The 27,891-nt window shown below is 44.8% G+C and overlaps 1 protein-coding gene across 1 annotated transcript in view; it reads left to right on the top strand.

The window, feature by feature from the left end:
• The window catches only part of LOC138453255 (uncharacterized), a 452,395-nt gene that overhangs the window by 277,262 nt on the left and 147,242 nt on the right, over positions 1-27,891 (top strand). The window contains exons 15-17 of the mRNA XM_069605925.1: positions 6,768-6,937; positions 7,093-7,166; positions 7,245-7,372. Of these exons, the coding sequence (XP_069462026.1) occupies positions 6,768-6,937; positions 7,093-7,166; positions 7,245-7,372 (372 nt within the window). The remainder of the gene's footprint in view (positions 1-6,767; positions 6,938-7,092; positions 7,167-7,244; positions 7,373-27,891) is intronic.

Raw genomic sequence — 27,891 nt, forward strand, 5'->3', positions numbered from 1 at the left:
CCCAAGCACAAGAAGTACCGGAGGTTCACGGTTGGAGACTCGCACTTTCAGTTTCGGGTCCTGCCGTTCGGATTGACCTCCGCCCTGAGGGTTTTCACCAAGCTCATGGTGGTGGTGGCCACGCATCTCGGGCAAGGGGGATTCACGTCTACCCCTACCTGGACGATTGGTTGATCAGGGGGAGCTCTCCCGAGCAAGTCCTGGATCATCTGTCTGTCACCTGCCACTCCCTTCACAGGCTGGGCTTCTCCCTCAATTTAAAGAAGTCCCATTTGACGCCAACACAGCCGCTCCAGTACATCGGAGCAGTGCTCGACACTTCCCTGGGGCAGGGTTTTCCTCCCCAGGTGAGGGCTCTTCACATTTAGCAGATGGTGCACAGGTTTCGGCATGCCCAGACGCTCCCAGCGTTCGAGTTCTTGAGGTTGCTCAGCCTCATGGCATCCTGCATTCTTCTGGTGCCAGAGGCTCACCTGCGGATGAGATCTTTGCAGTCGGCACTCAAGATGCAGAGGTCGCAGTCCTCGGCAGGATGTCGGACCCGGTTCAGGTGCCGCCCTCGGTCACCCGGGACCTTCTGTGGTGGGCCGTCGAAGGCAACTTGATGAAGGGGGCTCCATTTTGGCTTCCCTGGCCGGAGGTGACTATCGTGACTGATGCATCCCTCACGGGATGGGGAGCTCATGCCAACGGGTTGACAGTCAGCGGTCGTTGGTCTCCGTCGGAGTCCAGACTCCATATCAATCTGTTGGAGCTAAGGGCTGTCAGGCTAGCCCTGAAGGCTTTTATGCCGACTGTGCAAGGAAAGAGTGCCTGATCCTGACAGACAACACAGTGGCCATGCACTACCTCAACAAAAATGGGGAGGGGGGCAGGGTCACTTCCTCTGTGCAGGGAGGCGATGCAGCTCGAGTTCTGGGCCATGCAGCAGGAAGTTTCGATCTCGGCAGTTCATCTGGCCGGAGATGAAAACGTGATGGCGGATGCTCTGAGCAGGCAGAGCACGATCTCTCATGAGTGGGAGTTGGCTCAGGAGATTCTCCTGGAGATCTTCACCCTTTGGGGGACCCATCAAGTGGATCTCTTCGCCTCCAGTGTCAACCGGAAGTGCGAAAGGTTCTGCTCGCGGGAATTTCCTCCAAAAGGAGCCTTAGGAGACGCGTTCGTGGTGGAGTGGTCATTCCCACTGCTGTACGCGTTTCCTCCAGTCCCCATCATCCCGCAAGTGCTGCGGAGGCTACGGAAGTTTGGTGCCCAGATGATCCTCATTGCTCCGGCGTGGGCTCGGAGGACGTGGTACCCGGACCTTCTCGACTTGTCCATCTGCCCTCCATGTCGTCTTCCCTACCGAGACTATCTGCTCTCACGGGAGGGGGGTCAGGTTCTCCATCCAGAGGTCAGATCCCTCAACCTTCACGCTTGGCTTCTGAAAGGTTGAGGTATAAGGATTGGGACCTCCCTGAAGACGTGATGGAGGTGTTGCTCTCGGCCCGAAGGCCAGCAACAAAGTCTCTGTACCGTTGGCGTAAATTCTGCGACTGGTGCAGAGTTCAGAATGTGGATCCTTTTGCATGTGACATCCCCATGGTTCTGTCCTTTTTACTTTCTTTGGCCCACAGGGGCTTGCAAGTGGGTACCATTAAAGGTTACCTGGCGGCGCTGTCCATCTTTAAGCGCTCGTCTGAAGAGTGTTCCTATTTTAAAATCACTTTAATTTCAGTTTCTGAAAGGGCTCACTAATGTGTTCCCTCCGTCACCTTTCCTGGTGCCCGGTTGGGATTTAAACCTTTTTCTGAAGTTTCTTATGGGTGCTCCGTTTGAGTCTTTACATTCTTGCCCTTTGAGGCTGTTAACTCTGAAAACTGTGTTTTTAGTTGCGGTTACTTCTGCTCGCAGAGTGAGAGAGTTACAGGCACTTTCAGTTAAGCCACCCTTCACTGTATTTCACAAGGACAGGGTTGTCCTTAGAGTTCGTCCTTTTCTTCCGAAGGTAGTGACGGAATTTCATTTGGCCCAGAAGGTTGTTCTTCCGGCATTCTATCCTCCTCCTCATCCTGGTAAGGAAGAGGAGAGGCTCCATAGGCTTGATCCTAGGAGAGCTTTAAGCTTTTATGTTTCACGCATGTCCCGGGTCAGAGTGGACGATCAACTCTTTATTGGTTACGCTGGAAAGCGTTTGGGACAAGCTGTGACGAAACAGACTGTCTCGCTGGATTATTTTGGCCATCTCGGAGTGTTACCGATTGGCGGGTAAGGACCCCACCGGCTGGCTTGCGGGCCCATTCTACCAGGGGTATGGCTGCATCTACTGCCCTGCAGAGGGGTGTTCCTATTCGCAACATCTGTGGTGCAGCCACCTGGGCTTCAGTACATACGTTTGTACGTCACTATTCCCTCGATTCCATCCGAGGACAGGATCTGGCCTTTGGCAAGGCGGTCCTTTGCTCTGCTATTTGATTCAAAATTCTAAATTTTGATTCTAAATTCTTTCCCTCCTCCTTGCTCTGGTACTGCTTTGGGAGTCTGTCATAGATATGGAATATGTCGGAGGACCCAATCCCCTTGAAGAACAAGTTACTTTCTTACCTGGTAACGTTCTTTCGATGGGATGGTCCGACGACGTATTCCATATAGCTCCCTCCCTCCCTGCCTTCCCCGCTGCAGAATTTCTTTTGCGATTGCAGCTTATGTTCCGCAAGGCTTTGTGTCTGACTGGCAGTTGACTAATGTCACACGTTCTGGGGGAAAAAACTACAACTGAGGCTACGGGCGTCGTGCGTCCTACTTATCACATCGAATGACGTCTGACGTCGGAGGAGGTCCTCGACGACGGCGCATCGACGCAGGACGCAGACGCCGAAAAGTTTCCGAAGCAGCACAGCTGTGGTGATTACATGTCATAGATATGGAATACGTCGTCGGACCATCCCATCGAAAGAACGTTACCAGGTAAAGTAACTTGTTCCATCTGCCAGGGGTTCTGAACGTTAAGGCAGACACGCTCCTCAGACGCCAGTCGGCAGCACGAATGGCAGCTGAAGATGCAGCAGGTGGCAAGAATCTTCTGACGATGGGGGAGGGGGGAGGATGAGACTTTTTCGCTACAATGGAAAACAGTGTCCAGAGTTTGCCAGTAGAGGGGCTCGCCCGGAGTCAATGGACGCGTTCTTGTTACATGAACGGACGTCTTCGCATATGCGTTTCCACTGATTCGGAGGACCATCCAGTGGGTACAAGAGTACTGGTGCAGGGTGATCTTGGTAGCCCCATTCTGGCCCAGGCAGACGTGGTTTTCAGATCTCCTTCACCTAGCGATGGAAGATCAGTTTCATCTAGGTGCAAACCTAGTCTCAGGACGACAGTGTGACATCACGATCTGGCATCTCTCAGCCTGGTGGCGCAGCTCCTGACCACTTAGAGTTCGGTCCTCTAGGTACCTCCTGGGAGTTTCGCCAGATCTTGGAGGCGGGAAGGGCCCCTTCTACCAATGTATCATATGGTCGGAAATGGGTGAGATTCTGTGCCTGGTATGAGGGTCACCCATGGGTACAGCCGTTGGACGTCTCATGGCCCAGGTTCTCCTGTACTTGTTACATCTTGCGCAAAGGGGCCTGGTGTTCTCATCCATCAAGGTGCATTTGGCAGTGACTTCTAGGTTCACGAGAAGGTGCCATGCTTCTCTGTTTGTGATCGCTTGGTTAAACATTTTCTGAAAGGAGTGGTTCAGACATTTCCCCCAGAGAAGCGGTTTGTACCAGTGTGGAGCCTCAATGTGGTTCTCTCGGCTCTGATAAAACCTCTGTTTGAACCCATGTCGACGGCTTCTTTAAAGTTCTCTCATGGAAGGTTGCATTTCTAGTGGCAATTACTTTGGCCAGACAGGTGTCCGAATTGTAAGCACTGGTCATTGACCCGCCTTATCTGAGATTTGAGGGACAAGGTTCTCCTGGCTACTAACCCACACTTTATCCCTAAAGTGCCGTCAGCGTTTGACAAACTTGCTTCCATTGCCTTACCCTCGTTCTTTGCTAATGCGTCCATGCTGGCAGAAAAGGCCCTTCATTCCCTGGACATTAAGAGGGCGCTGAAATTTTATCTGAACCGTACCCAGGACTTCTGGAAGTCAAAGCAGCTGTTTGTGGCATTTGGTCCCTCCAAAGGGCAGTCTATTTCCAAACAAGGACTTTCCCGTTGGGTCTCGTCTACAATTTCATTTAGTCACGCAAAAGCTGGCAAGCCTTTGAGGGGCACTCCAAAGGCTCATTCTACAGAGTCCATGCCGCATACCTTCAGTAGGCACTACTGTCTGGGGCAGCAGCATGTGGAAGATGTGCAGGTGGGACGGGCGTTCCTCTAATGCCTGTTTCAGTAAGGTAAGCCCCTCAGCGAAGGGGGTTTCCTATTTTACTCTGTCACTTGCTGGTTTTTATTCTCATGCATGTTAATGGGTGTTATTGGTTGGTTTGCCTGTGATAAACCACCACACATTGGTCATACTGCTATGTAATCTATTCACAGCATGTGAATCCATGAATTATCCAATGCTGGAGTAGTTTCTTACCTATTCCTCAATTTATCCGGCATTGGTATCGTTTATGGATTCACATGCGCCCGCTGGCCACCCCTGCAGGCAAACCTTGGTTCGGGTTCCCTCTACTTTGGAGGTTAAAATCTGAAGGGAGGCTGCAGGGGCAGGGCTATTTATATCAGACGTCTTATTGGTGTAGCCTAAAGTACCCAAAAAAACATTGATGGCACTTTCCATAGGAAAACGCTAAATTAGTTATCGAGGTTTCCCAGCCTGACAAGAAATATTCCCAGCATGTGAATCCGTGAAAGATACCAATGCTGGAGAAATGGAGTTACAGGTAAGACACTACTCCCTTTTTGTACCTTTCCAAATGAGTAGTTTCTACTCCTTCGCCTTGTCCATGAGGAGAATGTGTATATTCAAGCACTGCGACTAATGGAGTTCTCAGAGAATTCCTAGATGTTTTAGGGCCAACACGATTGGCTCTTTGAATATTGAGCTGCATAGATGCTGCAAGTTCCAAAAGCAGAGGAAGCGTATAGTAAAGACATTTTGTAGGATTGTCTTTTTCAATGTTTTCTGGAAGGCCAACAGTTCGAATATTATTCCTGTTTCTGTTTTTAAATTCTCTACTTGTTTCTGTATACCTAACAGCATTTTCAAGCTGCATCACCTTTCCTGCTACATCCTCTGTATTGCTGACTCAACTTCATTTATCCCCGTTTCAAAAGAGGACCACTTGTCGAGCAATTTTAGTTTGGCCGTAGTGGCTTCCATGAATGGCTTTAGTGATTTGATTTCATCTAGAATGGACTGCATGACTATCGTGCAAGTATTCTTTTGGTGTCGGAGAGGCACTTTTTTGCCTTTTGGGGGCATTGCTACCAGATGACGGCAAATCCTTTTTGAAAGTGCTTTTTTTTTTTTGTAGGTCTTGCTGAGGCCTGCAAAAAGGTACCAGATATAAGCAGAGCTCCTTGTAATGGATGGATGAATGATATGACGCACAGTTCCTAAAACATGGCTATTCCTGGTTATAGAGGTCTTTTCAGTATTTAGCCATAGGCTTATTAAACAGCTAGATAGCTATTGTACAGCCTTGTCCAGTGTAAAATTAGTTATGAGTAGCCTTCTCAGCCAATTCCATTGTAGAAATGCAAAGCATTTAGGTTATCTAATGTTTTCATTAGAAATTCTTGTAAGAGGCAAAAAGTGGGGTATTCCTTCAAATGTAAAGATTAGCATTATAAAATGCAAAAGGAACAAGCTAAGAAACTCCTATCTTCAAATCATGTTAAAAAAAAATTGTATGCAATGAATTTTCATATTTAAATGCATAATAATCTGCTAAATAAAAATATTGTTCATACCTGTACCTTTTTTAAAATAGGTGCGCGCGCGTGTGTGTGCGCCTTTAAACCTGGAATTGCTTTGGGTGTGTTAAAACGCGCTTCCTTGCGTTAGCCCGAGTCTAGAGAATGAGTCAGCTGACTAGACGCATCAGATTCTTTTGTAACGCGACCTCCCTGACGTAGGCCATGCCGCCGGAGGTGCGTGAAAACTATCCTTCAAGACACGGCTAACTTTGGCTCCGCTGGCACTGCAAACCCGTCCACACCAACATCTGCAGCAGGGAAGTGGCCTTATACAATTTCTAGAGCATCTGAAGCACTAATTTTGTATATATAAAGGTCGCCCAGACAGGAGCTCCAGATCAGGCGAGCGTCTCCAGCGGCGCTTGGCCATGCCCCCTCAGATACATTTTTAATTTTCCCATTTGACAGTCCTAGGTTCTTATCAACTGCTACAGATTTTTCTTTCAATCTATAGGCATCTAATTTCTTGTCCCAGCACATTCCAATCTTTTCATTGGTTTGCAACTGATTAGTTTCTAAAGATTATGCAACTCTGCCTTCTGTGAAGTGATAAGAGCCCTGTGCCTCCCAACTGAACTGCAGCAATCCTCTGCTGTCAACTAACAACGCCTCCTGCTGGAACAGCAGTGTCCCTTCAACCCAACGGCCCACTGGTAAACACTTCTCCATCTGTCACCTCCGTCTCATCAACTGAGCCATGTAGTGCAGGGACCCCCCCCCCCCCCATGGTGTGAATTAATTATAATTCATTTGAATTTGATTGAAATGTATTGCTTCCTTAGTTTCTAGGTAATAACCTGTTCATTGGGTGTTCTAGGTTATGTAATTGAGTCTATACTGTTTTTACTTCAATTTGGCAGATTGTCTACTAAACGGAACGATTGTCATCACTGCTGTACGAAATGCATTGGTACAAGGCATGGACCTTAGCAAGCTGGTATTAAGAGATCGGAGTTGCAAGCCCACTGTGCTGACGGATCTAAGCGCAACATTTGTGTTTAATGCCAATACATGTGGAACAACTTCCAGGGTATGATTCGCTCCTGTATTTCGCGGACTAGGTGGTTAATGTTGGCTTATTTTTTTTAACCTTTTTAGTCATTTGGAGCAGCTTCACATGTGGGGTGGTGGGTGGTTTGTGGCAACTGGTGTCAATTGTCACTAAACCCCGCTTTTCCTTTCCAGTTTACCGGAAGTACCATGACCTATGAAAATAATGTATTATACTACAGTTCAGGCGTCGCTGCTGCAATATACAAGTGAGTGAAATTGTATTAGTTCTCAATAAGTGACCGGACGTGAAGCATGAATTCTAATGGGGTTTTTTTTCCTCTTAGTATGACGATATCCTGTAATTATGGCATTAATGGCACTGCATTGTTGTCATTTAGAGCAGAGGACATCCCCTTACCTACAGCTGAACATGGCTTTGGTTCTCTTGCCCTAGTGATGAGACTGAGCAAAGGTGAGCTATGTCAATGTCGGGTATAAACTTTGTTTTTGTTCATTTTTCCCTTGTGTGTGTATAACATGTTGTATGACTGTTCACTATAGACAAACACTTGACTCCGGGCTAGCTAACCTGTCTGTGTAGCCAAGGGGATCGAATACTTGGCCCCTCCTTCCCTGGATGCAGCCAAACACCTGGCTGTTACTGTTTGCAGAGTTCTCGATGGCCCTTTTGCCTTCTCTTCTGGAAAGAACCCGCAACTTCCTCAAACATGTCCACCCCCTAACCAAGTGTCCTGACAGACCTGCGTTGGGGGTGCTTGTATTTTGGCACCATCCATCATTTTCATGGCAAGCGTAGTGGCATCTGTTTTTATGCAGTCCCTTTCTTGGGTCTATTCACACTGCTTGTAGGGCAATGGCCTGTGAACCCTGTGGCTGATCGTGGTGTGGCGCAAAATTGGGTCACCTTGCTGCTTGCCTTGGTAAGGCCAAAGGGCATGAAATGTTAGGGATGCATGCTGCAGGAAGCTTGTGCAAATAGTAAAATACCAATGGAGTACCAAAGCCTTTCCTGTAATGTTAGCCAAGCTAGGCCGACCGATCTCCCCTACTTCACTTCATACATATAGTTGGTAAAGGCTAACCCACTCGACAGCAAGATTGGTTTTATTCCAAGCTAGTGGAGTATGATGGTTTCTCCTGAGCCCCGTGGTGGGTGAGCATGCTTCAGTAAGCTTGAAGGGGGTAAGGAGACTCTTGTACCCTGGCCCTGTCCCTGGGTGCATGCATATTGTGCCCCTGCAAGTTGTTCTGGTCCACCCACAGGAGGGAAGAGGATGGTCTTAGATGGAAGCAGGGTATTCTGTCGCATCTACTGATGCAGACAACTTGGCAAGCTGTTCTACAGAGTGGTAGCCAAAGGGATTGTTGTCTTACTGATTTAGTCACTAGCCTTCTAATCCAGTAATACATTGCCAATACTATGATGTTTGAATTTACCAGTATTGTACAGTGTTGTCTTCATGTAAACCCTGCCTCTGTTCTGTCATAGGTTCCCTGACCTAGAGTTTGCAGCCACCTGGCATGCCCGGCTGAGATCTGAGGCCTTGACACTTGTGACCGATTTGCCTATCACATTTATACGTTCAGTCCGATTCCCCTTCCTCCCATTAGCAATGCCATCTGTCACCAATAGGCTTGCTTCGAACCCCCCATATTAGAGTAATCTGCTATGATATATTTTATTTGTATCGCACTCGTACACAAGTGTTTCAGAGTACTGTTCAAGGAGCTGTAGATATCGACCCCCACTGGGAGATAAAAGCTTCTCCGATCGCAGAGAGACATCTATCGACTCAGCCCAGTGGACTAGCGCCCCCAGTACCTTGGAGCACAGGCAATGCCACAGAATCCCAGACCGGCTTAAGGATCATGCTACCACAGGGGAGTGCCACATGCTGCACTTGACGAAAGATCGATCTACATTTTTGGTGACAACCTTTCATCTTTCACCTAGCATAGAAGCTAAGATGCCTGGCTCCTGGTACCAAAATGTACCAGCTGCCACTGTAAGTGGAGAGAAATATTCTGTGCAATTGCTCATGGCACTGCCGGAGGCTGCTTTTGGTGGTGTGGGGGACCTGGAGCTCCTAAAAAAATTGTCGTGGTAAGGGGTGGGCAGCTAAATGTCAATGGAATTAAATTAACATATCCCACAAATTAGTGCAAGCAACTGAGCATAGTGAGGGAGCTCGAAGTAAATTGGGGAATCCATGAGGTTCAGCCCCGAGGGGAAGTTCTTAAAATGCGTTGAAATGGTGCATTTTACAGCACAATTTATGTGGAAAATTGGGGAAGAAGCCACAATTTAAAATGTATTGTCTACAGTAGTACATAAAAGCTCAGTCGATGTCATGTCGCCAACAGCACATGAGCATTTTACATTTTCATGAGGTCTGTTCACAACATATACCAGCATTGTCACTGCATAACACATCATGAAGCTGCACCCAAAATCTAAGCCAGTGTGATCTGCGTTATTCTGCTGCTTCTGTAATTGTATGCATTTGTAAATGATGCTTGGGTACTTCATTCCCAGCATATGTAAAGTCATTCAACTGTTTCTATTGTAAGCTGTCATACTGTAAGCAATGCGCCAGATGCCCTAGGCGCGCTATATAAATAAAATATTAATGTAAATGACTTTTAGGAAGCCAGTCTTTGCCAGTGTGGTCACAAACGGGAGGATGAAGCACACATGCACAGATTGCAAACCTGGTTAGTCATTTGTACTGTGAATTATAGCTAAAATGTCTGATACTTGTGAACCAACAGCCTTACAAAGAGGGACTCCCAATCACAAAACAAATGGTGTACTATTGGGCTCCATTTCACGTCGCTCAAGTCATGGGACTCCATGCATTAAAGGCATAACCTCCTAGAACTGATCTACAGAGTATAATTCAAAGCACAAATTGAGGAAAGTGATCACCAAAAAGAGTTGTATTTGTGATTGTGGGGAAACGGTATTTTTTAAATATTCACTATTCACTTCTCACTTAACATCTCGGTCCCTACCGCATTTTCTTATTTTCAAATGTATTCCCAATCCGCTTCCAGGAATCATTCCGTATTTTCCCAAACACATTGATTTTCCTTTGTTGCATACCCTCTCCATTTTGCACGCAGCCTACATTTCCTGCAAACACATTTCCTTAGAAAGATATGTAGTAGATTTCCAATATCTTGGGATTATCCTTTTTGCAACCATCGAAGCCCTTCACATCCACGTAGCCTTATCATACTCCACTCCTCAAGATCACTGGCTTGGCCCAAAATGAATGTCTCCGTCACTCTGTCCACCCCCAAAACCTTATTCATCACACCCGTCACTTCAGTACATCTTTATCGTATGACAATCCCAAAATATATGTTCCATTCTGACAATGACATCCCCAGCATGTGTCCATTTGGAATCCTTGCTGCAGCCGATCTGGTGTGTAAAAAAAAAAGTGTTACCTCTCTCTGACCGCGGGGTGTTTCTTTCTGTAGACGGTCTGACCATATCTCCATGAGGTGTGTCCTTCTGTTCTACACTCTTCAGGCTACATGTTCCTGACTCCTCAAATTGATGAATGTTTCCATAGATCTGGGTGTGACGCAGGCCCGGCTCCAGGAATGTTCATCTGGGTGGGCCAGGTTTGTGATCAGGGGGGCCCAATTTCTATTTTGTGTGGGCGTTTGAGTACTCTAAAGAAAGGGCTGGTATTAATCCAGATTTCCCAGATCCGTGATCCAGAAGAAAATTTCTTCCCAGATCCGGACAAAAATAAATGTGCACCACTCTATAAAAACAGCACAGAGCAAAAGAGAAACTAGGAAAATCGTGTTGCAACATCAATCTACCCATCTTCCCTTGTCATCTGCTCCTCCCGTTTCTATTATATCCACTTCTCCTTCACCTTGCACACCCAATCACCTTCCATCAGGTCAGGTCCCCCTGACCACCATTCCCATTTACCTCCAAACCCACCTACCCCAAAAACCCACACCATGGTCGTCATTACAAGTTTGCCGGTCCGGAAATAATGGTGCAGGTAAGCTTACCAGCACTGTTTCCGGACTGGAAAACTACGAGTCTGCCTGCCAGAGCCGCTGTGTCTGACGGGGCAGACCCTGCCGGACACATCGGCCACGGTAGGCAGACCGTCATGGAAGCACCAGCACTGTTAACAGTGCCGGTGCTTCCCTGGTCCCCATTCCCATGGAGTCTTACGGGACTCCATGGGAATGGGGACTTACAATTTACCGGCGCCTGACTTTCCGGAACACCTGGGTTGTAATACCCCAGTCTTTCCTGCAAGAGTGGCACCTGTTAATCATTGAGGGTCTGGCGGCAACCTGCCGGTAGTACCAGCACGGTTATCGCCAGACTCTTAATGAGCCCCCCCATGTCTTTCTTGGCCTGGCTGTGGAGAATCAACAGTGATGCTGCCTCTTCCTCTGCAAGGACTGGGCAGCGAGGCCCCCAGTCTTTGTTCCATTTCAGTTGGTGCGTGCCCAACAATGCCATCCTAAACACTGGCTACTCCCAGCAGGCCCAGAAGGAGGTGCTTTTTGTCCCGCCATCTAGTTGTAAAAGACAGTCCCCCCTCTCCAGAATACTGAAGCAAGGAATAGGACCTCTTGTTTCTTACAAAATGACATTTCGCAGAAAAACATTTTATTTTTTTGTTACATTTTTGAAGAACACTTTAATTGAGTTGAGTGCACGAGGGAGTGGTAGCATGTAGGAGAGAGTTTAGGGTTGGGGGAGTGGGATCAATAGGCAGACAGTACAGGTTAAGGGGTTTCCAGCTGCCTGGTATCGCTCCCAGTTGGGCTTGGCAGGGAGGAGAGGTGCTTCCTCCCTGCCATCCCCCTGTACATCAATGTCTAGTACATACTGTTTACATGCTGGTTAGAAAATATGCAAATGTCCATGATGGGTTTTTGTTTGATGTGTTTACTTTGATTTGCTATTCAATTTCACAATTTTGTTCAATATATGTGGCCTGATATTTTCAAAGAATGGTGCATGTGTGTTCTTGGCAGGTCCTCTCACATGCGCTGCTCATCTATTAAACCGCGAGTGAGGCTTTTTTGAAATAGCTTATACTGTGAACTGAATGATTACATTATTGTCCAGGATCACACACTTTGGTTAAGCCGGAAAGTCAGAATTTGAAACTTGATTGAAATTTAGATAGTTGACTACGCATCCTCCAAGCCGTACAAATGTGTTGAAATTTGGTTTTGAATATCTAAAATAATACTCAATTTTATACAATTGCTTTAAAAAGTCACAGGATAAACCAACCTGACAAGGTTATCATTGTAGAAACGTGTTGATGAAAAAGAGTAAAGGAGTAATTTTGTTTGCAATCCTAAATTGCACCACTCCTGTTTTCAGTTTTTGGCAAAAGTACACCTCCATGCAATTGTAATTGTTTCCACTAAGTGCTGGTAAAGTAAAGCATAAAACACTGGTAAATATCGCCTTTGATCTTCCCTTTTCCTCTGTGTCTGTAAAAGTGTAAATACCTCCCACAATTGTTAATTGTGGGAGCCATCCACAATGTTTTCTTTTGGAATCTGCCTGCTTTTACCAGTGTAAAAAAGTCAGGCGGATTCCATAGGAAGCCATTGGTTTTGCAGCAACATAAAAATACATTCTGGTGGAAAACCAATCTGATTCGGCAAAGGGACCTTTAAGAGCAGGCAAACTTGTTTAATTCGATCTGCTCTCCAACTTCGCCTACCACACCATCCAAATTCCTGTAGTGAACAAAAAGTTGTGATAAATGCTTTTAGCGCAACTTTTTCCACTTCGCTTGACTTGGGAAATGATCCACAATGAGTGTAGCTTTATTTTCCCCATCCTGAATAATAGCCTACAAACTCCAGCATAAAAGTTAATGACAATTTAAAAGAAATCTGATATGAGTACCAACATCAACCCCAGACAAGTGCTTCAGTCTGGTTGGACCTCATCAGTATGGTGGAGCTGTGCCTCTCTAAGAATAGTGAGGAAAGGGTCCACGTCTGGGGCTGCTGCTGGTACTCTTGTTCAGAGGAGAATTGCTTAGCATTTCGGTGCTGGACTGCCCTAGGGCAGGACAAAAACTGATGTTTTAGATATTTCTCCTTTGTGAAGGATAGTGAGCTAAAGTCTCCGGGTAAGTCTCTCGTAACTGGGACTAATGTCCGACAGAGGGACTCCCAGGGCCCCCATTGTTTTTTTCACTTTGATTTTACTCCTCTCCGCTCCAGAATTACATTTGTTACTACCAACCTTATTTTTTCACTTATACTTAAGTTGTTATTGCAGCAGAATATATATTTTCAATGTAATTTGTAAATGACCCCAGTTGATTGATGCACCTTCTGTAGACATCTGTGTGAAAGCAACTTCATGGGGGTCATTACGAGATAGGCGGTAGCCTATTGGCACCATGGCTGCCTCCGAGGCCGGTCTTCAAGTCCATTCCGCCCCAGAGGGACCGGTAAATCCCCATTGAACAAACCATTCCCCATTCCCATTTGAGCCCCCATAGGGATCAATAGGAATGGTGAGGGTGCTAATAACTGGCTCGCGACTAGCAAGCCTGTTATTGGCGCCCTGGTCCCTTAGCGGGACCCGTAAAGGACGTGTGGTCCGACCACACGTCCCTTACGGTTCCCGCTAAGGGACCTCGGAACTGGGTGGTAGGGGATTACCAGCACCGGTCTCCTTACCGGTGCCGGTAATCCCTTACCGCCCAACTCATAATGACCCCCCCATGTGTCATTTATTGTTTGATATAGTAAAACATTTAATAAAGCATGATGTGAAAAAATGCTATATTCCCACAACAAAATAGACATGCTTTAAATGACAGAAACCAACTTTGTGATTTTAGGTTTGAGAAAATAGTTGTAGGCCTGCTTAAGTAAGTGTGATTGAGTATGCTTAGTGGTGTTTAATGGCCCTCCATCTCCCTGGTTGCTTGTGCTTTCATGTCTGTGAGGCATAGATCATTGTCCAGGGCAAGCAAACAAATCCTGGCTGGGCCTCCTGCAGTGCAGCCTTTCAGAATGATAATCTCTCAGAGGTTCCTTCTGCACATTTAGGGCCTGATTCACAGAATGCTTTCCTATGGGATGCGCCATTTTAAAACACTTCTGTGAATCAGGCCCTTTGAGTGAAATGCCCAGTGCTGGCGACTGAGCCGGCTCTCGCCAGAACCGAGATCCGGCACCAGATGTGTAGCTGGATCTCGGGATCCGGCCAGAGCCAGCGCTGGGGGGAAAAAAAGGAAGCGCCCGGGAGCAAACTATAACTTCCTCTGGTGACCGTGTGCAAGGGGTCACAAGAGGGAGTTAGTCCTCAGCCACAACCCGGTTCATTTATTTATGCAATGTTTGTCGGATACATGGACCCAGATTATTTCTGTAATGTTTGTAAAATACCTGTATCCGACAAACATTGCATAAATATGCAGGTATCCGACAAAGATTGCATGAATACATAAATACCCCATTAACAGTGAAACTATCACACATGATGCAGCCACCCAACTGCTTTCAGAGGGGAGCTGCAGCAGCTGTGCCGGGTGTGGTTCAAGTAAAAGAAAACCTTGCTTATAGCAACAGAAATCACCCTGTTTGAATAGTACCGAAGGGGAAGTTTTAAAAAAAAAAATGGGGTGCAAACTATGTATTTTAAAGAATATTTACTCAGCAACACTGGTCAAAACTATTTTTCCACATAGTGAAGTAACTCCTCACCAGTGCCATGGAAGTGGTTTAAAGTGGAATTGATATATAGTTTAGAAAAGAAGCAGCCTGAAAGTAATAGCGCTGTTTAAAACTATTATTTTTGACATTTCCTTTGATCGGAGGTCAACTGCTAACTACGCTCCCCTAAACCCTTCCTCCTCGGGCACCGTCCCCCCAAACCACTGCCCCCACCCGGCCCTTGTGGGATCCCCCACCAATTTCTTTCCATTTCCACCACTCTAAATGCCCCCCACACCCCAATTCCACACTCCCTTGGGTCCCACATTGAAGTCCTTTCGAGGGGGGCCAGGGAGTGGCCTTGGGGGGGCCTGACCCCCCTGCTGGAGCCGGGCCTGGTGTGACGACTCCTCCATCAGCGCACCCTTCTAAACCATATCCGATCTTCAGACCACGAAACGAAATCCAAGCTCCTTCTTGAAATAGGTCTAACTGTCCTGATTCCCACTAAGTACTGAGTTAGCCAAAATACGGTTTTATTCTCAATTTTGATTGACGGATTCTGCCATATGAAGCTGAACCAAGTTCCAATTAACCTGCTTAATTTTTTTCCAACATGCTCCCAGGAAATCGGTCAACACTGACCTCTCTCCCCATCCTTTGCTTGAGGTTGTCCATGCTGACTAACTCGACGGACCGGCAATGCTTGCCTCATCTACTGACCATGTGAAACAGCTCTTTCAGAAATGACAGCAAATGCTTTGACATTAAAGCCAAATGATCTTTAGCAAGTCTGTGACACCCAGACCCCCCCTCTGCCATTCAGGAGTTGTAATTTCCATAGTTTGAGTCTAGGTGGTTTGTCCCTTTAAGAAAATGCTTGGATCATACTATCCAGCTTCTTGATCATGGTAGAAGTGCGATCATGCTCACAATATATAATTTGTGGTGCTACCGTCATCGTCGGAGCACTTACTTTGCCTCCCAAGTAAAGTTTGAGAGTCCAGCGCACCGTCTCATTTAATTTAACAGATTGACAGCATGGGATGAGGGTATCCCGCCACCTGCAAGTCCTGCTTTTGCTATAAGTAGCAAATCTTTTACACGATTGTTGTACATGAGCTCTCTTCTGAAATATAATAGAAGTTTCACCAGCAGAATCGACTGGCAAATGTGCCGGTTTAAAATCTTTTTATCCTATCTGAAGATTTAAATTTCTTAATCCATTGGAATGATTGGGGCACACATTTTTAAAAGCACTCCACAACTCGTCAAATATTGCTATATTTGTGTGCTACTGCTGCATCCTAATTAGTTTACATGTCATGAAATGTAAAAATTAAATACAATTTTATTTTTTCCTTTCACTTCACAAACAGATTTTGAAAGCCATGAAAAACGAGGATGCTCAAAGTTCCAGTGGTTGACACTGCTGCCGTACCATGTGATCTCAACACAACAGTATTAAATCACATGACCCTCCATTCCCAGCCAAAGCAGGGGGCTAACCTGCGGCCTCCATGGTACCCCTGGCCCAGCCCCTGAGTCATGACCCCTGCTGCCATATTCACTCGCCAGCATTGTGCTCCTTCCTGTTCGGGACTCGGCCACCTTAATTGGCAGGCCCAAACAATCTATTTCAGCAGCCGGGAGAGCTGCATCTTCAGCCTATTGTCTTGTAAAATCCAATCGGAACATTTAACACAGATAGAAACTGGAACCATGGATTGGGACATAAAAATAAACTCACACGAGATTGCTGAAGCCTTAATGCCGCTAAAAAAACTTGCGGGCTCTGGGCCCAGATCTAATCTCAAACGTCATGCTAAAACAAAACGTTCCAGAGCGGTCTGCTTTCATCGAGACCTTATTCAATCTAATAGCGACAACTAAACAAATACCGGCATCATGATTAAAGGCTGTTGTGGTCCCGATTCACAAGAAGGGCGATCGAGACGATCCCAACAACTATCTACTGATCGCCCTTATAGACACCATTGGTAATGTCTGAGGCTCCTTCTTAAAGCTTGTAAAATGGCAAATGCATCAAAAATTGTCGACCCTAAACGAACAGGATTTACCTTTTGGTGTTGGAGTCGATGTCAATCTATGTCTACTAAGTATTCTAAAAATGGAGACCAAGGCAGGTCAACGGCTGTTTCTAGCATTCATAGACCTGAAACAGGCCTTTGATGGTATAAGTCGCGGCAAGCTATGGCTTAAATTAATGTCATGGGGATGCCGGCAACCTTACTCGGACCGATAATGGCTCTTCACACCGACACAACAATTCGTGTTCGTCTCGATAACAGCGGAGAAATGTCTGAGCTTATTTAACAGAAATAGGAGTGCCCCCTGGCTTACGAACTCTTTAAACTGTTCATTGCCGACCTACCAATCCAATTAAATGAGGCCAACTCATTCCCTCCAAAGCTAAATAAAATGCCAATATCTTGCATAACATATGCCGACGACATAGTACTATTAGATCGGACCCAGGTTGGGCTGCAACGGCAACTAAGTATACTGTTTGAATACTTGACCATTAACGATCTTGAAATAAACACGGCCAAAACGAAGATAATGGCAATTGGCCCAAAAGGAAACCAGAAAGATCTGGCTTTTTGCTGGAAAATCAACGGTGAAATGATAGAAAAGGTAGCCTGAATAAAATATCTAGGCATTCAATACAATCACTCCATTTGTGAAGGAAAATGTTCTTCATGGCCCCAATTCCAGCATATGAGATTTTCAAGCTGAAAAGTGGAAATCAAATGACACTGATAAAAGAATGGTATATAAAACTAAAGGACATTCTAGTAGCAGCGTCCATAAAAGAATCGGAACTGCAATTAACACCCCAAATTGCAAAAAAAGTTTGAGCAGTGGAGCTAGATTGTCAACAAGGAAACACGAGACAAATGAAATCATTGGCAACTATAGAGTCCAGTGATTACAAAATAAACGTGCCACCAAGATACTTGACACAATGTCCTTCAAAACATTGTATGCAATTCTTGAGATTGAAACTAAATGCATTAAGTACCAAAGAAACACTATGGCGAAGGAAAGATAAAATAACACAAGACAGCACCTGCAGGTTCTGTAACCTTGACATTGAAACAAGCAAACACTTAATGGAGAATCACAGAATAAGAATGACTCCGTAATTATTGCGCCAACATTTTCAGTTGATTTGGTTTTATTATGGAACAAATATTCATTTTTTTTCAGTTTGATCCAACTTGGTTCGTTGTAATTATATTGCAAGCCCCAGTGAGACACTTGTTTCGGCTTAAAGCCTTTTTCAAATCTGGGCTAACTCTGAAATACCATAAAGTGTCCACCAATTCATGGTTCCCCCAAATACATTAATAAACAGAGCATTCTACATCAATTAAGAAAATTCATAATGCATAATTGAGACAGAGAATAAGGATGGGTACAAGGGAGTAAAACATGGGTGGTAGAACAAAACAAATGTAAATGCAATTATTCATGCACAAGTATGGACCAGAAGGTAGAAAGAGGAAAGAAGGAACAACAATCCAAATCCAAAATATGTAGTGGACAAGAATAAATTGGGCAAATCCAAAACATAAAACAATGAAACAAAAATAAAACAAAATAAAGTAGAGAGAGAAACATTCTATTAGTAATCTATGCCAAATAATGCCTTCTTAAATTAAGGTTGAGTATTGTTGTAAGTAACGGGTGACACCCCGGTTGTATACGAAGATATATTCGCTCAATGCAGTTATGAATTCTCAATTGGGTTATATCCCAAACTTTCTTCCTGCCAAATTGTATTAAATGAAATTGTCACTAACCCTTGGTCTAGGCCGAGTATGATTATCTATTGCATATATTGAATGATTAGCCTGCCGTGGATTCCATGGTCATTAGTTGTAATATCATAAGTCTGCAATCTTGCGTTCGTGATCCGCTCGATCGCGTACACATTATACGAGGTCAATTGAAAGAACACACAATTTAGTAATAATTTCAGCCTCATAATAGGTTTATGGTATTAATACGAGCAAAAAGACATTACAATTTGCTTACCTCAAACAGATCCTAATCTCCCGCGTTGGCACCGAAATCGTTGTGTAGGACGCCATCGCCATCTTGGAAACCATAATTATAGCGGTTTCCACAGCGACCCGGCGTCTCTGCCGTTTTGGTTACTAAGTTACTCGCACGTTGCCATATCAACCCCGTGTTGATGGTCAATGTACTTTGACTACTCGATTGCGTGCAATTATTACGAATCGGTGACCCTAGTAAAAGTAATGACTAGTTTAATAATCTTGACTCGTGCAAATCCACTGTATTTAATCAGGGCAATCGAACAGTGACGCCTTGATCATCGTTGTTTAGGACGCCGTTGCCATCTTGGAAACCGCTATAGTTGTAGCGGTTTCCATGGTGACCCAGCGTCTCTCCGCCATTTTGGCTACTTAGTTACTCAGGTGTTGTCATATCAACCCCGTGTTCTTGGCCAATGTACTTAATGACTGCTCGATTACGTGCAATTATTCAGAATTGTTATTAGTAAAAGTGATAGCTGGTTTACTAATAATGACTTGCGCAACTCCACTATATTTAACCGCGTCAAACGAACAGGGACGCCTAGATCATCGTTGCAAATATTGTTGTCATAAAATGTACTATAGCCGTGCTGTGATTTATGTCAATTTTAAGGTGCTCAATTGTATCGCATATTTTGATAATCATTCAGTAAGTGTTGGTCTCTATTGTTATGTGAAAAAATTAGCATATTCTTCTGATTCTAATATTCCAGGCAGCACACTATGACGTGCTGTCTGCTGATGATAATCTCTTATAACAATACTCAACCTTAATTTAAGAAGGCATTATTTGGCATAGATTACTAATGGAATGTTTTTTTCTCTATTTATTTTTTTTTTTGTTTCATTGTTTTATGTTTTTGGATTTGCCTAATTTATTCTTGTCCACTACGTATTTTGGATTTGGATTGTTCCTTACCTTCCGGTCCATACTTCTGCATGAATAATTACATTTAAATTTGTTTTATTCTACCACCCATGTTTTCCTCCCTTGTACCCATCCTTATTCTCTGTCTCAATTACGCATTTTTATGAATTTTCTTGATGTATAATGTTCTATTTATTTTATTTGGGGGAACCATGAATTGGTGGACACTTTATGGTATTTCAGAGTTGGCCCAGATTTGAAAAAGGCTTTTTTAAGCCGAAACACGTCTCACTGGATAATATAATTACAACCAACCAAGTTGGATCAAACTGACCAATATTAATATTCCATAATAAAACCAAATCAACTGTGAAAAATGTTGGTTCAATAATTACGGAGTCATTCTTAATTTGTGATTCAATGTCTAACGGTTTAGGGCTTTTATACCGTTGAATTGCGACAATTCTTATGGTAATCATATAAGCAAAACTTGATTTTGTAGTTGCTCAATGTAAGAGGACAATTAAGGAGTCGCTGATAACACTAGTTGGGCTACAAAAAGCCATACCTTTAAACTTAATAACAGAGTGTTGAAACATGTAATCAGCGTAAAATTCATCTGGAAAATGTTCCCCCTTGAACAATGATATTGAAGGGTGGTGGAAAAACTAGTCTGCGCGGTAGTGGACTATCTGGACATGTTGCTGAAAGAAGAACTAGTGAAACTGATTCAAATGGACACACAGTAAAATGCAAAAGTTTTTAATATATTTTTGTATAAAACTGAAGTTTTACAATAAAAAAATTGTCTTGTAAGCTTTATGTGGGACGCAGCACCTGCACTCTGTAAATGTGTGCCAATTTCTGATCCAGTATGTAACGCTACATAGCCGAAGCATGGAAATGCTCTAGATAAGTGAATAACGCAACTACTTTGCTAAGTTCGAAGAAAGCTATGGCACTTAATTTGGCAAGACATTGGTTCCGTAAAGTCAGTTAGGATTTCTGTAAGCCTTTGTGTCTGGTTGATCAGAACTTGCAGTGGTTCTCAGCAGGGACCCCACTTCTCACTGGGATCCCGTGCTGTGGAGGCCCCCAGTATTCAAGTGACTGAGCCTGCAGAGCAACAATCATCGCCACCGTATCTGACCAGAGAATCTGCTTTCACTACAAATTATAACAAAGTGCTCCCTCCCAACATTGCGTTTCATAACGACCATTGGAGTGCAGTGTTGTGGAGACACTGTGCTACATTGTTGCAGCACTGGAGCAAAAGTCTGTCTACAGTTTATATTTAGAAGGTGGTGTCTTGGACACTAATACCAGCTTTGTAAGCCGAGCGAGCAGTGTTCTGTGTTCTTGTAGCCTTGGCTGCCAGGGAATCCAAGTCTGCAGATGGAGCTAGTCTCCTTTCAGGATCCCACCCAGAGCATGGCAGCCGCTCTCTGCAGTAAGCCACGGACAGCTGACCCCTCTCTAGACTCCACTGTACTACCTATTGACTTTACACCTGCATGTTCAGGCACGGAGTTGGCGTTTACTATGCAAAGTTTACATAATTTAAATTCCCCCCCCCAAGCAAAAACTATTCCCACCTGTTTAACATCTGAATTGCTTAATAAGAGGCAGCCTGTGCCTCTTAGATGTCTAATTACATTTCATTGGGTATTATGTACAGGTCCTCCACCCTGAGGATTCAATCACTGGTCTCCACCACAAGTGTCAACTTCTAACTTAGATGAGGAACAGGCAACCTTAGATGAGGAGCAGGCAACCTTACTGGGCAATAAATTGCTCCTCAATCAACTTCTCCCCCAACTTTGGATAATACTGTTATCCTGGATGAATCTTTTTAAGACTATGTAGGGATATGGAAGTCTCTCACGTTGGTCAATGCTTGCCCCATGTGTTCCTCTCACTGGGCTGGGGGCATATTAAATAGACGACTCCGGCAATCAAAGGGCTGTGGCCGCACCAAATTTGCACAATCGTCTCAACTTTTCTTTTAAATAAAAATAATAAAATACCAAAAACAATTTTTAAAAAGACAATCTGAGATTTTAACTACGGTTTACTCTTTGGGCCCTGCTTATAGTTCTGCATTACATTTAGTCCTGGAGTCCTTGTTAAGACTGATAACATTAAGAACATAATAGCGACTACAGCTAAACTCTCCTCGATGAAAAGGTTGAATGATTTTTCTAAAATAGGGTAAGTGATCCAGCCGGTCCAACATTTGATTTTCTGGGCAACGGGACGTAGCAGTGTCTGCTCCAATAGTCCTTAGTCAAACCCCTATTAGCCCAACTTTGTTGGTAGAATGTGTTACGAGATTGAGTGTTTCACCTGAACCTGCTAGAAATACTTGTGGACCTCAGTACACTCCTTTCCTATATATCAACTCTGGTAGCAAAAAACAACTTTGCAATAAGAAAGCCCTAAGGAAAACAAATCTAAACTTGCTGGCACCCAAACTCAATCAGTGACATTGTTAACATTTTTACGCCAGCTCCCAATGGTAGACGGCACAATTGATATTCACGCTCAGGACATCCTGATTTGGGGCCAACTACTGAGATGTCATTATCTAGGCGAGTTCCTGAGGCGTGCACTATGGTAGTGGCATCCGCAATGTCTTTAGCCACCTCGGATCCAATTAACCGTAACAAAGAACTCTCTTCATTTCCTGCAACCATAGACTTTGGCACTGATCCATGCTTTGCCCCTGCTATAAGCGATGTGAAGGCTAAGGATTGTGACTACACTCTTCCTTGGATACTTTGACCTCTACTTCCATGTCTGGGCGGCATGCCAAGAATTCACACACTCTGAGTAAGTAAAGTAAAAAGAAAACCTGAAATTGAAGGGGCTGGGAGTCGGGGAGTCGGAAGATAAGAACGAGAACAGACTCAAGTTAGTGAAGTGTTTTGTAAGGGCCAGGGCTGGGCACTGCAAGCATTTGCATCCACCAGAAGTAAGAAAGTGTCTGCCTCTAATTGATGCCTGTCACTGTGTGTCACTCAAGTACCAATGTGAGTTAGCACAGCACGTTATTATGGCATTAGGCTATTTTGGACACAATGGTGGTCATTTGTGGAACTTAATTCAATGTATGGTGCATCCAGAGGAAAGGGTAAATAAATGCACTCAAATTCATTTACAGCTTTGGTTTTTAGGTTGCACCAGTTTATAAAAGTGTTTTTGCAGTGTTGTCCTCCTATGCTTACTCCAGAATAGGATGCAGTTGGAGAGTGCATTATTAATGTCCCCCCATTCGATCACCTGTTTTGTGTTTAAATGTAAATGCAGCAGGAGCAGAATTGTGACACCACCTTCCCATTGTTTTAGTGGCACCTACTTATATGTTACATTGTGCTGTGTAATAAAGCCTGCCTGTATTAATATAAGCGCCCAGCAACGCACTAGCAAGAAGATACATTTTATACAATGCAGTTGCATAATTGAGGTTTATTAAAGCTACATCTGATCTTACCATGTGTTATGGCATTGTGTGGTTTTGAAGTGTCATGTCATGTGGGCAAAGATCCTGGCTGGTCCTTGGCATCGAATGCACCGTTCAAGCCATAGCATCAGTGCCCCATCGGGCCACTGGAAACTACTTTGGCCGGATGCATTATGCAAACTTAAATCTGAAACTCACTCATACATATCCTACATATTTTCACTGATCCTTGAAAACTGCAGCCTTGCGCCTCAGTGTACTCTGACATTTATATCAGAGGCCAATGATCTTTCACCCTATAAGCGATGTTGTGGTAAGACTCGTCAGTCTGAGCCCTGGTACACTGATCTGAAAGACTTGAGATTGTGTCGTAGACCGGCTGAAATAAAATGGCGTTTAGCCTATTCGCTTGTTGACTGCATCTCCCTTCGCTGGATCACTCTCTAGAATCATAAAGCTATTAGAGCTACAAAACTATTGTGCTTAAGCTCTAGGATTGAACAGGCCATTAATTGGCCCAGAGCTCTGTTCACCGCAGTCCAATCTCTATCTGCACCACCAAGTCGCAGCCGGCCGTTCCCCCGTCTCAAACTCTGCGATTCTCTCTCGGTTTTTCGATGAGAAGATGACTACTATTCACAAGGGGATCGTCTACTCCTACCTTTCTGAGGTCTTGCATGTATCATCTCCTTGCTTAGTTGGTTCTGCTGCTACCTCAGATGCTCATTGGTCGTCCTTTCTTGTCTTCTCTGAACAGGAGGTGATGAATGCACTTAATCGGCTTAAGTCAGCCTCTCCTAATGATGCCATTCCACTTTCTGTATTAAAGCTCATTTCTAATGACATAATTCCCGACTCACTGAGTCAGTCAATGACTCTCCATACAGGGACCATCCCTGATCATCTTAAGCATGCTTTTGTCATCCCACTACTTAAAAAGCCTGGTCTTGATCCTGCAGTTATGTCCAACTCTCAGCCTATCTCTGTTACCCTGTCTTCTAAAATTACTTGAATCTCTGGTGTCCCCTCTTAGTACCTTTTCTAGAATCCTCTAGCTCGTTGCATTCTTTCCAAACTGGCTTCAGCCAGGGGCACTGTGTCCTCTTTGGTTTCTGTCATGGATGGTCTGACTTGTCTGGTTGATCAGGGTGGTGTAGGGGCCCTGATTCTGTTATCTTTCAGCAGCTTTCAATACCATCGACCACCCAGCTCACCTCGACGGGCATTTCTGGCCAAGTTTTAGCCTGGTTTACTTCTTTCCTTACAGGACACTCTCAATCTGCCTCTCCCTCCTTTCTGCTCTGTTGATCTTTGCTTTGTGGTGTTCCCCAGGGTTCTTCACTGTCTCCCACTCAGTTTAATCTTTTATATCCAACCACTGTTGTCTATCATCCATACTTTCAGCTTTTTATGTTCTTATGCCGATGACACAGAGCTAATTGTATCCTAGTCAACCTGAAACTGCAGCTCGTTTAAGAAACTGTCTTCAGGCCATTGGTGATTGGATGGCCTCTTATTGGTTGAAGCTCAATGGTGAAAAAACTGAGGTGTTGGTGGTTGGGACTCCATCACCTTCATCGTTCTGGACCCTGGAGTGCTGGCCAGAGTCTGGCTGTTTCTTCTCCCAGTGTGTTCTGTTAAAGACCTTTGGGTAACATTTTCGGCCTTGCTATCTGACTGATCAAATTTCATCTGTCTGCCAGAAAATCCATTATAATCTCTGGACCCTTGGGAAAGTGCTGTCCTTCATTCCTCAGAAGTTACAAGCCCCAGTGGTCTCCATTAGTCGTCGGTAACATGGACTACTGTAATGCTTTCTTTCTGGCCCTTCCAAAGCATCTGCTTCACTGCCTCCAGCTACTGCAGTACTCGGCAGCTAGGGCTGTTCTCCGCCCTCCTTTTGGAGCCCACATGTTTCCATTTTTGTCTCGACTTCATTGGCTCTCAGTTGAGCAGTGGATCAGATTCAAGTCTTTGTGCCTGGTCCACAAGGCTCTTCACAGTTTTGGTGCAGAGTTTCTTCAGGCAAATTTCTGCTTTTATAAACCTGTTGGGCCACTCTGCTCCCAAACCTTGAGGACTATTCAGTCCCCCAGAGCTAGGTTTGCCCGCCTTGGCGGCCGTGCCTTTTCTATAACGGCTGCTCAAGCTTGGAACTTTCTTTTGCCTTGCGCAATATTAAGGCCCAGTTGCTGTTTCGTTGGGCCTTGAAACTTTAATTCTCTTAGGGACTCCATTAGGTCTGATCTTACCTTGCTAGCATTAGCACCAAGATGCCTTCAAGCATATGTTGCGCTTTACAAATGTTAAGATGACATACCAGGATTCCCTGCTGGGCAACCACCAAATGATATGATCCTGGGTGAACCATGTAACCTCCACACGCCGAAGAGCCCTTATTTGAGCACAAACAGGCCAATTACTCCCACCACAGCCCAGTGTTGGGGAGACCTCAGAGCTAGAAGTAGTGACTAAGAAAATGCACTGTTCACTTGCAGGGTAAATTGTCTACCCCCGTAATGTACCTTGTCTGCCCGCATCACACTTTTAGAAGTTTATAATAATTGTAGCGCTTAGGGGTGGGGCTTATGGCATAAAGCACTACATTAAAACTTGAGATTACTATTGTAGTCAATGGCACATTCGGAGCTCGAGACCTTGGCATCATCTGCTCGGCTTCATTGAATGTTTCCTAAATGGGTTCTTATTTTAAAATATTTTCTAAAGTAGCATTCACGCTATGGGAGATCATTCTGAAATGTCTAAAATATGTTGACTGGAAAGGAAAGCGTGCATACATTAGACACTTTTTCCAAACCCTCTCGATTCTACTGTTGGAATTGAGAAAGGAGGGAAATGTTCTCAATGTACCCCTAGACCACCCCAGGACCCCTAACACGCACACTTGCACCACTGTGGTTTCCCTTATTACAGTCCTACATTAATTTACATAATGCCGGTGTTCACTGTACAATGCTTTCAAATTACTTTTTTTTTCGATATAACATTTTATTGGTATAATAACTTAAGACAACGGACATATCGTAAAATCGTACTACAACAGATCATATGTTAGCTTTGTTTTGTAAGTGTTCGCTCTTCGAAGTGGTTGGTCGCTGGGCAGTGTCTTTGATTAGTCTGTGGTGGATTATGGTGGTAAGGGTGATTTTGCTGCGGTGCTATTTCGTGGCTCCGTTGTTAGTCCATCCATCGGGTAAGTCGGGGTCTGCTGGGGAGGGTCGGAAATTGTTCTGCAAAGTCCATGAATGGGGCCCATATATTCCGGAAGCGAGTCATGTTCCCTGCGCGTGGGGCTGTAATTGTTTATGCCACTACTGTGTCCCAACATTTCGCCCACCATAGTGGGATTGATGGGCCTGTGGGGTTTTTCCATTGCCGGGCTAGTGCTATTTTCGCACACAGTAAGATTTGTGCACAGGATGGCTAGGTTTCTAGTAAGGTGGAGTTCATTGTCTCCTGTGTCCCCCAGCAGTATTATCCCTGGGTCCCAGAGGATCGTGAGGCCTGTCATTGCTTTTGTGGTTCAGGATTTCTCTCCAATATGTCATTGCTTGTGGGCATGGCCATAGCATGTGGAATAGTGTTCCTTTGGTTTTGCATCCCCTCCAGCAGTCCGATGGGATGTTTGGATTAGCTTTGTGTAGCTGTGCGGGGGTGATGTAGTATCTATAACGGTTCTTGTATCCACATTCTCTGTTAATGCAGTGGCTGCTTTTGTGGTTCCTTGTCCATATCCTGTTCCAAGTGTTCTCGTCCATTGATCGTCCCAGATCCCTTTCCCAATTGGTCATATATTTCTGTTTGATTGTGGCGTCGTGTTTGTCTAGGAGTCTATATAGTGTAGATATTTTCCCCTTAGGTGGGGCTGTTGTCAGCGTGATTTCTAGTGTTAAGTCTCTGGAGCCTTTACCTTTGACGGATCTCTGTGACAGCCATTGCCTTATTTGGGAATATCAATCTTTTGGCTTGAGACCATGAATTTGGCTTTGTATTCCTCGAATGTCATTGGGTTGCCGCATACCAGAAAGTCTGAGATTGTTCCCCCCCCCCCCACTCTCCATGCTTGGAAGCTCAAGGGCTGGAGGCCCGCAGAGAAGTTAGGGTTGCCCCAGATCGGAGTTAGTGGTCCTATGACCTGTGCAGCCCCACTTTCGAGCTGCTGCTCTCCAGTTCGATATTGTATTGTGAAAGGCTTTCAGTGGTCCTGCGGTTGGCTGGTTTCTTGGTATCCGTCTGTGTGAGGTCTGATAGTGGGGATTTGCTCCATGCTCCTTCTATTTGTGCCCATTATGGGGTGTCCGTTTGGGACCTTGCGAATGCTGGGGCTAGTTGGGTTGCCCGTTTATACCTGGTTACCTCAAACTCCTAGCCCTCTTGTGTTTCGACCTCTGGTCATTATGCGTTTCGCTATTCGTGCTCCCTTCCCGCCCCATATGAACTTCCATACGGCTCGTTATAGGGCTTTCAGATCGCTCTCTGGGATGTGGGTTGGTAGTGCTGTGCAATGGTAAATTAGTCTTGGGACCATGTTCATTTTCATTGCGGCTACCCTGCCCAGCCATGATATTTCTTGCTTAGACCAGTGAGTTATGTTCTTTTACAATTCTTTGAATAGTTGTGGGAATTTGTTCAGATATATCTGGTTGTGATTTTTGGGTATGTGAACTCACAGGTAATGGATTGTGTTCTCGGCCCAGGGAATATGAAATTTGTAGGAAAGTTCCACTTTTTGTTTTTTGGTGATGATGGTTATTTCTGAGGATTTATCGTAGTTCACTCTGAATCCTGAGGCTCTACCGAATGCTTCCAGCTCCTCCTGTATGTGGTCCAGG

This window comes from Ambystoma mexicanum, chromosome 4p (assembly GCF_040938575.1).
Source record: "Ambystoma mexicanum isolate Mex_15411 chromosome 4p, UKY_AmexF1_1, whole genome shotgun sequence".
NCBI lineage: Eukaryota > Metazoa > Chordata > Amphibia > Caudata > Ambystomatidae > Ambystoma > Ambystoma mexicanum.